The sequence below is a fragment of the Salvelinus fontinalis genome, chromosome 25 (assembly GCF_029448725.1).
Source record: "Salvelinus fontinalis isolate EN_2023a chromosome 25, ASM2944872v1, whole genome shotgun sequence".
NCBI classification, from domain to species: Eukaryota; Metazoa; Chordata; class Actinopteri; order Salmoniformes; family Salmonidae; genus Salvelinus; species Salvelinus fontinalis.
The window spans coordinates 25,794,894-25,808,001 of NC_074689.1; the positions used below are offsets into that span (position 1 = coordinate 25,794,894).

Below are 13,108 nucleotides of genomic sequence, written 5' to 3' on the forward strand. Positions count from 1 at the left end.
ATTTCCAAACGGACTAGAGTTCCCTTAAGAAAATCCTAGAGGACCTAAAACCTTTTAACAACTTTAAAAATGGACTGTTATGACCTGTCAAGCCTAATCGAATACTATAGATCACATTTTTTTGGCAGAGATAGTTTTACATTTGGTGCATAGGTTATTGCTACTATACACGTGCTGGAAAATGGTCATAAATATGAATAAAAGTATTTTTAAGTATGAAAATATGTACAGCTTTTGATGGGCACTTTCTACATATAAATCAATATGTCATCAACTTTATGATGATATAATTGTCCCCAAAGCCCCACCTCTCCTCTGCCTCTGTGCGCACTAACTGGGCGTGTACAGTGGCCACACGCACGCGTTTTACTACCTGCTAATGCCCGTTACCCAGAACAACTGTCACACACACGCGGCAGATACACAGCTCAATCGGTGGAATTTGGGAAACTTCAAGTTAAGAGGTCATTTCTTCTACGCAACTTTGGAAATATTTTATTTAAGAGTTAAATACACACACTAAAGTAAAATGATTTCTTTCAGAGTAGTTTTTATTATTTTACCAGAAAACTTGGAATATAACGTTGACTTTTGACTGGGTCTGATTTGGACTTACCGAAGCGCTCAGAAGTACATTTACAGCCGGGCTGTCAACTTGATGTAGAATTTTCAGAACCAGAAATAATGAATAGGCGTACCAATTTTACAAAAATAAATATTGGATACTATTGCATAATGCGTAAATGATTTTATATTACTTTTAAAGGAGCTACTTAAGCTTCTTTCAGTGAGAACAAGGAGCGCATTTGAAGAGTGTTTTACGCGCAAAAGATTGACAATATATTGGACATAGGATATTATTGAAACGGCAGGTCAGAGACAATCTGACTAAAAACTGGACATACAATGACAAGCTGTTGGTTTGCCTTTGTGGGGTTGTGGTGGAGCGCCTATTGCATGTTCCTTATTGCAGGTAGTAATTATTTATTCGATGGGAACAACGAGGTGCACCCGAGTTTCATTCACCGGCGGTTGCGGACACACGAAAAGAGAGAGATGCAGAAGGAGATCCTCTCCATCCTTGGACTTCCACACAGACCCAGACCTCATCTGTCACATGGAAAGTACAACTCCGCTCCGCTCTTCATGCTGGATCTTTACAATACGATATCAAACGAGGAGAAAAACGAAGTGGAGGGCATGTTGGAAGAGTACCAGTCCTTGTACACCACCCAAGGTCCCCGTTTACCAAAACATCAGGAGAATGCCTTCCTAAATGACGCCGACATGGTAATGAGCTTTGTCAATCTGGGTAAGCCATACAATTATCGTTACAAATGTCATTTATTTAACCTTATAGTAATTTAACTCCATTTAGAGATAAAATAGGGGGCAAATCATGTAATAGTCCGACACATATGATTGTGCGTAAAAAGCAGTTTCGAGAACATTATGCATCTCCATTGGTTCAACAATATATCGACATCCTTTAGTGTATTTGCAGACTACGTGTGAGTTACAGGTGTTCGGATGAGACTGTATTGGGCCGTTGATGCATGCACAATTGCGCGCGCTCTCACGAACCACGGAATGTTTTCCTCTGAACTCTTCTCAGTCCTCTTCAGTGATAAAACACTAAAACGATTAAATATTTGTTTAATACCTCGTTGCCTATGGACTTTACGCTCAATGATAATTTATGCACAGGGATAAATAGGTTAATTTAGTCCAAATGCTGAACCTGTTGTGAAATCGGTTCCATGATTCCATGTCTGAGGGATATAAATTGAAAACGTATCCATAGCAAACTATACTGAACAAAAATATAAACGCAACATGCAACAATTTCAACGACTTTAATGAGTTACAGTTCATAGAAGGAAAACAGTCAATTGAAATAAGTTCATTATGCCCTAATATATGGATTTCACATGACTGGTCAGGGGCGCAGCCATGTGTGGGCCTGGGAGGGCATAGACCCACCCCCTTGGGAGCCAGGCCCAGCCAGTCAGAATGAGTTTTTCCCCACAAAAGTGCTTTATTACAGACAGAAATACTCCACAGTTTCAACAGCTGTCCTGGTGGCTGGTCTCAGACGATCCCGCAAGGTGAAGAAGCCGGATGTGGAAGTCCTGGGGTGGCGTTCTTACATGTGGTCCTGGGTTGTGAGGCCGGCTGGATGTACTGCCAAATATTCAATTATCTGGCACCATCTCTGGTGGACATTCATGCAGTCAACATGCCACTTTCATGCTCCCTGAAAACTTGAGACTTATGTGGCTTTGTGTTGTGTGACAAAACTGCGCATTTTAGAGTGACCTTTATTGTCCCCAGCACAAGATGCACCTGTATAATGATCATGCTGTTTAATCAGCTTCCTGATATGCCACACCTGTCAGGTGGATGGATTTTCTTGGCAAATGAAAAATGCTCACTAACAGGGATGTAATCAAATTTGTGCACATCATTTGAGAGAAATAAGCTTTTTGTGCGTATGGAACATTTCTGGGATATTTTATTTCAGCTCATGAAACATGGGGTCAACACTTTACATGTTGCGTTTGTATTTTTTGTTTAGTATAAATACAAGAATCAACAACCAGCACATTGGTATTTGTGTACGGCTATATTTGGCATTGGCCATAGGGTAAATCCATTTGAATTCAGTCATTTCTTGACAGCGTCCCTTCTGATTTAAAAAAATACTTTCCATACATGGAGAGGCGGTCAGAATGTGACTTGTTGGACATGAATGCCAAAACATTCAGGAGATAAAGGTGCTCAAAGTTCACCCATTTTGCAAACCCCTCCAGACCATGAGACTTCATTTTCTTCTTCACAGGAAAAGATAAACGGTTGAATTTTATATCATTTCGAAGCTTACAAACAAGGGTTGTCAAACAATTTGATAATTTCTTGAAAACTGACATTTTTTTAAACCTTTATTGTCAATTAGCGTATCTAAAAACGCCTAAACTCAGATTTGTTTCATATTCACATCTGTTGTAGCTTAGACCCTACTTTACATCATCTAAGGTTTTTGTGTTGTACCAGCCATAGGTTGAGAAATATCACGCTCTTGAATACAGGGTGGGCGTCCATTCAATCATAGAAATATGTTTCTTAGAATGGACCTATTCCTTCAGACCACTGCAATTTAGCTGGCTACACCATTGAAATTTAAATGTAATTAAAATACTACCACAAAGATGTCTGCCGGTCCACCCATCGTCGAATGTCAACTTAAATTGTTATGTCTGTTCTATGATCTACATTTCTAGGATTTCAATAGGTTTCCTATGGAGGATTGACAGTATCATTTAAAACAACAGATGTTCCCATTCAAGTCAACCTTCTCTGATGTGTGGACCTTCAACCATCTTTGTGGTACCATTTGAAAGATTACGTTTTTATTACATTTATCAGCCAAATCATGACACCTTGTATTCAAGAGCAAGTTGTGTCTCAACCGATGGCAGGCACAACACAACAACCTCAAATGATGTAAAATAGGGTCTAAGCTACAACATATGTGAATATGGTATGGGTGTTGTATGCAAAAATAGGTAAACTTTAAGCACCTTTTATCCAAAAAGTCCCTTTCTGACCACTTCTACAATGGGCAAATATGTATGGAAGGTTTTGTTCAAATCAAAAGGGGTACTGTCAAAAGTGATTGAATTCAAATGGATTCACCCCATAGCCTACAAGTTACGGTTTAATGTGTAAACTGTGTTGCATTGTTTGTTTCTTTGCTAGATTTATTTAATTAAAACCCAGACAATAAAGAGATACTTTAATCATAAACGCTGTAACATAAAAGCCCATGGTCATTCCATCCATTAGCCTCGGGAGTGTTTACAGAGCCTGTCTAAACAGACTGCATGAAGATTAACAGACTCTCTGGCAGGGGTTGGAACCAGTTCAGGGAACATAACCGAAAACTGAAAAATATAGATTTTTGATTAGGAACGGAAGTGATCTGTAGTGTTCCGTGACAGAACCGTTTAAAATCTTGAGAACAGGTTAATAATGTCGTTTTTGGTTCCAAAAATATTCCTAATGTCTAGTATGGGCGCCTGAGTGGCCCAGTGGTCTAAGACACTGCATCTCAGTGCAAGAGGTGTCATTACAGACCCTGGTTTGATTCCAGGCTGTATCACAACCAACCGTGATTTGGGAGTCCCATTGGGCAGTGCACAATTGGCCCAGCATCGTTCGGGTTTGGCCGGGGTAGGTTGTCATTGTAAATAGGAATTTGTTCTTAACTGACTTGCCTAGTTAAATGTAATTCAGTGAAGTTAGAATGCTAATAATAGCCCAAACACATTTCAGTTCACATGATGTTTAGCGCTTCAAGCCATGCGCCATCTTCTTGCTCTCTAACCAATCAAACATGTAAACAACTAGTTTATGTGTTGCATAGCAAACTTCTCTATCCGGGCTAATGGGTTGAGTAAATTAATTAGCTATTTCCTAAAAACTGTTGATTTGATAGAAAAACTAGGAACTATATGAACTGTTCCATTTTTGGGGTTTCGAACCGGTTCAGAACTTTCTTCTCTGGTCAGTACACTGGAATGGAATGAAAAAAAATAGGGGTTCTGAACAGAATGATTAGAAAATAATTTTGGTTCCAACCCCTGCTCTCTTGTCAATGCTGCTAAGCTTGATGGGATGACATTTTTTGAATATTGACATTATTGAAAATGAAAATACTATGAAAGTGTCATAAGAACGATTTCTTTAAAAGTATGTGGCTCTTGTCAAAGTTCTTTTGAACTCAAGCCTGCCTAACCACAAAATTCAACAATCCACTGGGCAAAAACTGGTTGAATCAATGGTGTTTGCATGGCATTTCAACCCCCCCAAAAATAAATTTGATGACGTTGAATCAACGTAGAAAACTGATTGGATTTGAAAAAAGTAATCAATGTAAGGGCATTTCATATTTTTTCACCCAACTTTTAACCTAAATCCAATGACATGGTGATTTTTTTGTTGTTGATTTCACGTTAGTTGACAACTCAACCAAATGTAAATCAAAACTAGACGTTGAACTGACATCTGTCCCCAGTGGGAAGTGATGAGGTAAAAGTAAAGCATGTTACAAACTACACTGCAAGAGCTTCCTTATTTATCGTCCTCTGGAGTGTTCAACAGTGTAATTGTTACATGTAGTGATGAAAACCAGATATTGCCGGCTGTTTTGTTCTCAAGTAACTACTGTGGGATAATGTTAAGAATGTTTACATACTGCGTTACTCATCTCATATGTATATACTGTATTCTATTCTACTGTATTTTAGTCAATGCCACTCCGACATTGCTCATCCTAATATTTATATATTTATTAATTCCATTCTTTAACCTTTAGATTTGTGTGTATTGTTGTGAATTGTTAGATACTAGTGCAGTGTTGGAGCTAGGAACACAAGCATTTCGCTAACACCCGCAATAACATCTGCTAAATATGTGTATGTGACCATTCAAATTTGATTTGATTTGATTTTGATTTGGGAGTGTCTTAAGTCGTTTCGAATCACAGTTAGTTTTGGTTTTGCTGCTCTTGCACATCTGCATATCCAATTCAATTAATCATCTCTGGTACATCAGTTCCCATCCAATACATAGTACCCAGGGATTAGGTTGCCATCCCAATAGAACACAGAGTCCTGCTACTTACTTACTGCCTTGGAGAAGATGGCTTCCTCCTTGAATGTGATTCTAATTAATACTAGACAGGCCAAGGCGCTCCGTCTGCTTTGCAAATAAACTATTGTACGACTACTGTGTGTCATCTGATTGGTTTGTAATGCTCAGTAGCTCAGTTTGACTGTTTCCTGACGGATGGCCGAGAAACATAGACTACAGGATGCCGCTTCCTGTCTGGGTGGTCTCGTTTCTTTAAAGCTTGCCTTTAGCATGTGTCTTGTATAGGGACAATCATCGGATCTGATAGGTGTTGGAAAGTGGTGATGGACCTTTACTTTTGCATTGTAGGCCTCAACTGATCCACTGTACACCAGCTCTACTGATAGAGGCCTCGCTGTGGGTTTTCCTATGGGAGTTCATGGATTTAGGAGTCCCTTAACTCTGCCTCAGCATCTGTCTGTGGTAAGCAGACGCTCTGTTCCTCGTCAGTGATTCATAGTCAGGTCTTGTTTGGTCATCCGCTCGTTGAAAGTATCGCTCATGCCAACGACCCATATTGACTCATCACAAGTAAAAGGAAATAACTTAAATTAGGTTAACAGAAACATCCCTTCCTTTGCCTCCCCCTTATTCACTGAAACAGAGTGTGGATCATCCTCATCACTCTGTTTTCCTGGTCTGTACTCTGGTGTGTTACACTACATTATGCAGTGTGTCACACCACCATACGAGCCACATGGTGTCGCACCACCAACCCAGACTCGTCCTAATGTCCCGTTGTGTCGTAGCCACGGTTGGTTGGTCGTTCGGTCGGTGGCAGCGCTAATCAGCCTGAAGATGCTTTTGAAGATAACAGCTTCATTGGTGTGATAAAAAGAGGTCAACCAAGGCATTCCATTGAAGTGAGCTGTCATTTGGTCTCCTAGAAAGTGAATGGTTCACCTGTTCTGTGAAAGAAGTATTCTAAACCACAGATGTGTCAATTTCCTTTGAAAACTTTGAAGGGTTTTCTGACCAGAAGACGAAAACATGGTCTAAAAACACGCACATAGTCAATTCGCTCTTCATTTAGGATATTTGAACTGGTTTAGTATGTGTGCTGCTGGAACTGGTTTAGTATGTCTGCTGATGGAACTGGTTTGGTAATGTGTGCTGATGGAACTGGTTTAGTAATGTGTGCTGATGGAACTGGTTTAGTATGTCTGCTGATGGAACTGGTTTAGTAATGTGTGCTGATGGAACTGGTTTAGTAATGTGTGCTGATGGAACTGGTTTAGTAATGTGTGCTGCTGGAACTGGTTTAGTAATGTGTGCTGCTGGAACTGGTTTAGTATGTGTACTGATGGAACTGGTTTAGTAATGTGTGCTGCTCGAACTGGTTTAGTAATGTGTGCTGCTGGAACTGGTTTAGTATGTGTGCTGCTGGAACTGGTTTAGTAATGTGTGCTGCTGGAACTGGTTTAGTATGTGTGCTGATGGAACTGGTTTAGTATGTGTGCTGATGGAACTGGTTTAGTAATGTGGGCTGCTGGAACTGGTTTAGTATGTGTGCTGGTGGAACTGGTTTAGTAATGTGTGCTGCTGGAACTGGTTTAGTATGTGTGCTGATGGAACTGGTTTAGTAATGTGTGCTGATGGAACTGGTTTAGTATGTGTGCTCCTGGGACTGGTTTAGTATGTGTGCTGCTGGAACTGGTTTAGTAATGTGTGCTGCTGGAACTGGTTTAGTAATGTGTGCTGTTGGAACTGGTTTAGTAATGTGTGCTGCTCGAACTGGTTTAGTAATGTGTGCTGCTGGAACTGGTTTAGTATGTGTGCTGCTGGAACTGGTTTAGTAATGTGTGCTGCTGGAACTGGTTTAGTATGTGTGCTGATGGAACTGGTTTAGTATGTGTGCTGATGGAACTGGTTTAGTATGTGTGCTGATGGAACTGGTTTAGTAATGTGTGCTGCTGGAACTGGTTTAGTATGTCTGCTGCTGGGACTGGTTTAGTATGTGTGCTGCTGGGATTGGTTTAGTATGTGTGCTGCTGGAACTGGTTTAGTAATCTGTGCTGCTGGAACTGGTTTTGTATGTGTGCTGATGGAACTGGTTTAGTAATGTGTGCTGCTCGAACTGGTTTAGTATGTGTGCTGCTGGAACTGGTTTAGTATGTCTGCTGCTGGGACTGGTTTAGTATGTGTGCTGCTGGAACTGGTTTAGTAATCTGTGCTGCTGGAACTGGTTTTGTATGTGTGCTGATGGAACTGGTTTAGTAATGTGTGCTGCTCGAACTGGTTTAGTATGTGTGCTGCTGGAACTGGTTTAGTAATGTGTGCTGATGGAACTGGTTTAGTATGTGTGCTGCTCGAACTTGTTTAGTATGTCTGCTGCTGGGACTGGAACTTCTAATGTTGTTCTTTTGTCATGTCCAACTTATTTCTGATGGATTCGCTTAGCCTCACAGACGGCTGAAGGTCTTCCTGAGCCTTACATGGCATGAGATGTTACCAAAAATTCCCATCTCCCGTTTCTCCTCCTAACTCTCTCTATGAGATCCTCTACATAGGTGACTTCCAGTAAGTAAGGGTAAAATCCATCTCTGTTTGAAGGAGTTGCACCCTCCCTGGTACGGCCTACCTTCATCCCCTGTCCACATCCTGTTGAACTGCAATGGATCAGTGCCCCTCTTATCTAAGTCAACAGAACTGCAATGGTGGAGCCACCAGTGCCCCTCTTATCTAAGTCAACAGAACTGCAATGGTGGAGCCACCAGTGGCCCTCTTATCTAAGTCAACAGCCACCCGCGTCGGGCGTTAGCAAACCACCAGCCTGCCTCTCACACTTGAAAGGTGACCTGGGAGACTGAGGGGTTTCAAGGGGGGGTTCAGGAGATTAACTGGGTCTATACAATCTCAGGTTTACTCTAGCAATCCCAGCCTTTTGAAATGTTTTTCCTGTTTTACGATCCCTGGATGCATTTCTGATCAGCTAAATCTCAGGTAATCTGTGTTCTTTTTGCAACAGAACATGTCACAAAACTCTGGCATTATCAAATAATTAGTTGGGAACGATCAAATAGTTAATTGTTTGATTTCAAGGGCGGCTTTGGCCAATACCCGTGAAAGTCTTTAAACGGCTTCCCGTGGACCCCCTAAACAAAAGCAACGTCCTTCCTGCTTTGTGTTCAAGGTTTTTAAGGATAAAATTAAGTGAAGAATTTGAGATATGCTGCCGTGGATTTAAATGACTGTTTCTAAGCCATGAAGTTGAGTGAAACTAATAGTTGTTGAGAAAAAAAACACAACAAAAGGAGTAGATGGAGTTATACTTTAACACCTACTGTGGCTCTGTAATAGTGTTCTGTATGGACAGATGGAAAAGCCATAACAACCGGACTCTGGAGATGCTTCTTCCATCAAACTGTTTGTTTCTATGAAGTGGCCATATGTTTTGCCAAAGAGCCTGATAACCAGTACCGTCCAAAGAGCTGAAAAGGAAGCTCTTTAAAAAAACGGTACCGTCCAAACAGCTGAAAAGGAAGCTCTTAAAAAAAAAAACGGTAACTCAATATGCAGAATCATTTGTGTGTCTTAGGCCCTTCATTGAAACTTCGTCCCGTGTTAAAGTGGAAGCATGTTGATTCATAAAACATATGAAAACAAACATGGTGTTTACGGTTTGTTCAATCAATTCATCCCCTTGTTTTAAAACTTTATTAAATTCAGCTGCCTAAAAAGCCTACTTGCTGTGCTTCAGTAGATCTACGTGCAGGAAATACCTCTGAGAAAACGTTGAATATTCCGCACGCACACACGTACTCACACACACAGAGATGAGATGACCCTAAGGTCGAAAGATAACACTTTTTAAGAGGGCATTCCGTTTACACTTGAAGAAGTTTCTGTCACACACTACTCTTAAACCGCCTGATGGTATCGCTCCCTCTCACGCCATTACTCTCTCACTTGACAAGATGGCTGTCACGATTGGTCGCTATACGTGAAAAGAATGCCATGCTATGTTCTTTTTTCCCCAAATTCCTTCTCTGAAAATTCTATGAACATTCCTATTCCCGGTGGGATGACGTGGGATGGGACCGCGGTGTGCGGAATGAGATAAAAGCTTTAGACACGGCACACTCCGGCAGTTAACGATCGGTCGAGGAGCGGTGAGTACCGCGATGGAACATCTGATAACGAGCCCGCTCTTCTCACATTTTTCCCGTTGTGTGCAGGCATGCGGGAATGTTTGCTCTGATATGCCTCGAGGACAGGCCAAAAACTCCCTTAAGGCTCATTCTCTGAGCTGTTGCAATGGTGGCAGAGGCCAAGAAGAGAATAGAGTAGACCTGCTTCTGCCCTGACCTTCTGACCCTTGGTGTTTCTATAAGAGAGGGCTTTAGTGACGAATGAGAGTGTGTGCGTGTGCGTATGTGAGTGTGTCTGTCTGTGTGTCTCTCTGTGTGTGTGTGTGTGTGTGTGTGCGTGTGTGTGCGTGCACGTGCGTGTGCGTCTGTGTGTGTGTGTATGTGTGTGTGTGCGTGCGCGTCTGTGTGTGTGTGTGTGTGTGTGTGTGTGTGTGTGTGTGTGTGTGTGTGTGTGTGTGTGTGTGTGTGTGTGTGTGTGTGTGTGTGTGTGTGTGTGTGTGGAACCAGAGGATTCCCCAGGCCAGTAATACAGATAGGAGTGATACAGTCTGGTGATAGAAACGTTGGATTGTTTTCTATATGAGTTATTATTAAATACAATTATATTTATTCTTATATATATACTATGATATACTATTATATAATATTATATATATGATTATATACTATCATATATATTATTATATACTATTATATATATGATTATATACTATCATATATATTATTATATACTATTATATATATGATTATATACTATTATTATATACTATTATATATATGATTATATACTATCATATATATTATTATATACTCATTTGGTGTAACAAGGGGTTCATTCCCTTTTCACCTGCTCCCTAAGCCAATCGGAGGTGGGGGGCTAGTGATGGGAGCGTGAGAACAGCATCACCCTTCTCTCTGAGCTCCCCCTCTCCTGCTCCTTAGTTCTTTACCACCTTCCCCGCTGAGGATTTATGGACGCTTTGGTGCCATAGGTGGCGTTAGTGCGTCTTGAATCAACACAGCGCTGGTATGTTGACGCGAAGCAGCTGTGAAATAAACACACACACATATACATGCCCTCCCGATGTCCTGGACGGTGCGTCAGATATACACACACACACACGCACACACACACACACACACACACACAAATGTGTCGACGCAGCCTCGTACACTTACACATAGACAGACTCGAGCATACACACCTCAGGTATTTTTGTTGTCAATCTCCTTAGTTGCTTTTCAAGCTTGGCGTGCTGCAACTGATATCATTGATATCATATTGATTCAGGGAAGTATTTAAATGGAATTTCTATTATGATGATGTATTCAAACACATAGACATTAGAATGTTGGGAGGATATGATGGTGGATATTGGCTCCTCGGTGACACGCAATTCCAGGCAGCTTTCCGAAGGATCAAGGCTTCCTAAAATGTGGTTAACAATAAAGCTCAGTCAACAGAGACGGACATTAAAGAAGAGTTGTGTAGAGACGGACTGTAAAGAAGAGTTGTGAAAAGACGGACTTTAAAGAAGAGTTGTGTAGAGACGGATTGTGTAGAGACGGACTTTAAAGAAGAGTTGTGTAGAGACGGACTTTAAAGAAGAGTTGTGTATGTGTGATGTCTAACTAATGACTAATCACATGTGCTGTCCAACACAGAAAAGGGCAGGATTTATCTCCAGCCAATAAAAGGCAAAAGCAGGTCACACCTAGATGTGGCAGAAAAGACAGAGACATGGATAGAAAGAGCAGAGAGGGATCCAGCCCACTGAGGCCACAGGTGATTGGATAGAAAGAGCAGAGAGGTCCAGCCCATTGAGGCCACAGATGTCAGTGTGTCTGTGGCCTGGAAGGTGGCAAGAGTCAGGATTCCACCACACTCAATGGAAGACGTTGTGGGTAGAGATAGGGCAGAGTTGACCACCACTACCCTTCAGTGTTCCCAGCCCGGTCCGACCTCTAAAGAGGACGTGCCTGAAACAACAACCCGGGGGAGAATCAGGGCTTCCGCGTGCTCCAAACACTCCAACCCCTTCAACCTCTACAAGTAGCCCCGCTTTTTCATTTTTTCTCTTCTAATTTATGAGGGCCAGGCAAGCGGAGGGGCTGACTTTCCAAACACGATACGGGCATGAAAACAAAGCGAGATGGGAGCTCTTTGTGCTGAGGAGAGAGACGGAGATCATACTCCCACTCCCACTGGCACTTTCCACTAATCAATTCACTGTCTAGGCTGCTTCCAGACTGTTTACCTGCCCTCAGACCCAAAACAACCCTTATTGTTCAATGTTCACACGCCGGTCCTGTGGCCTAGGAAAGAATGTGTTCTAAACACTGGCTGCTAATGAGTAGAATAGAACAACGTGTGAGCTGAGCTTCTCTGCTGTCCCGTCTCTGTCTGACCTGTCACGTCTGGTGGGTTGGAAGTTGGAACTCTTGATTTATGGGCGCACTTAAGTGTTTTTCGTGGGGACCGTCCAGTTCAGAGTGTGTTTTTAAATCATATGGCCGGTATCAAAGCAGGGAAAGGAATTCCCCCCCCCCCCCCTCCTCCCGTCGTGGTCGGTCTCCATGGTTATGTCTATGTCATGTTTCACTCTGTTGAGTAGTAGGCAGGAGTGTGGAGCCAAAGAGCCTTTTTAAACGGCTCCAAAACTGTCATTTGGTATAACATGTCCAGATCCCTGGTGAATTGCTTGAGAACTCCATGGAATATACTCATGTAATGTTGACATGTTGTATGTTGACTACCGTGCTGACAGTTTTACTGACAGACCAGTGTAGGTACTTATTGTAGAACTTATCCTAGTTCCTGTTCAGTCCCTAGTACCGATCTCCGGCCCTCACCACGTTGCTGTGTTTAAATTGCATATCAAAAGACGGGCTTACATACAAGTCAACACGGGAACACTAGAGCTGCTCTGATTTATCAGTGGATCATGTGCTCTTGTTTTGAGCCAATGAACGGTATTGTGGTCTACTCAGAGTTTCCAATGGGAATAGCATTGAGCCTCAACCCTCAACCCTCATACCAGTGAGGTAAAGAAGGATAGGAGGGATAGAGAGAGTGAGGCATAGAGAGAGATACTCTGGCCCTCTAACTTGTGGCTGTGGAATGCAAGCCACCAATATTTTGACTTCTCCTTTGGAAACAGCTGCGTTTCCTTTTTAATCGGATCCCTCAGGAGAAATCCATCTCGTCCGTCTGTCACAAGCTTCCTCCTCTAAATCTGAGAAGGTAGGGGCCAGCCGAGCGCTCAGACACACACCTGCTACAGCAGACACCAGATCACTATAGCAGGTCTCCCCACTCGGTC

At 42.1% G+C, this 13,108-nt stretch overlaps 1 protein-coding gene across 1 annotated transcript in view; it reads left to right on the forward strand.

Moving 5' to 3' along the window:
- The first annotated feature begins 411 nt into the window (after window positions 1–411).
- The window catches only part of LOC129823037 (bone morphogenetic protein 7-like), a 55,367-nt gene continuing 42,670 nt past the window's right edge, over window positions 412–13,108 (forward strand). The window contains exon 1 of the mRNA XM_055881708.1: window positions 412–1,312. Within this exon, the coding sequence (XP_055737683.1) occupies window positions 907–1,312 (406 nt within the window). The 5' untranslated portion in view covers window positions 412–906. The remainder of the gene's footprint in view (window positions 1,313–13,108) is intronic.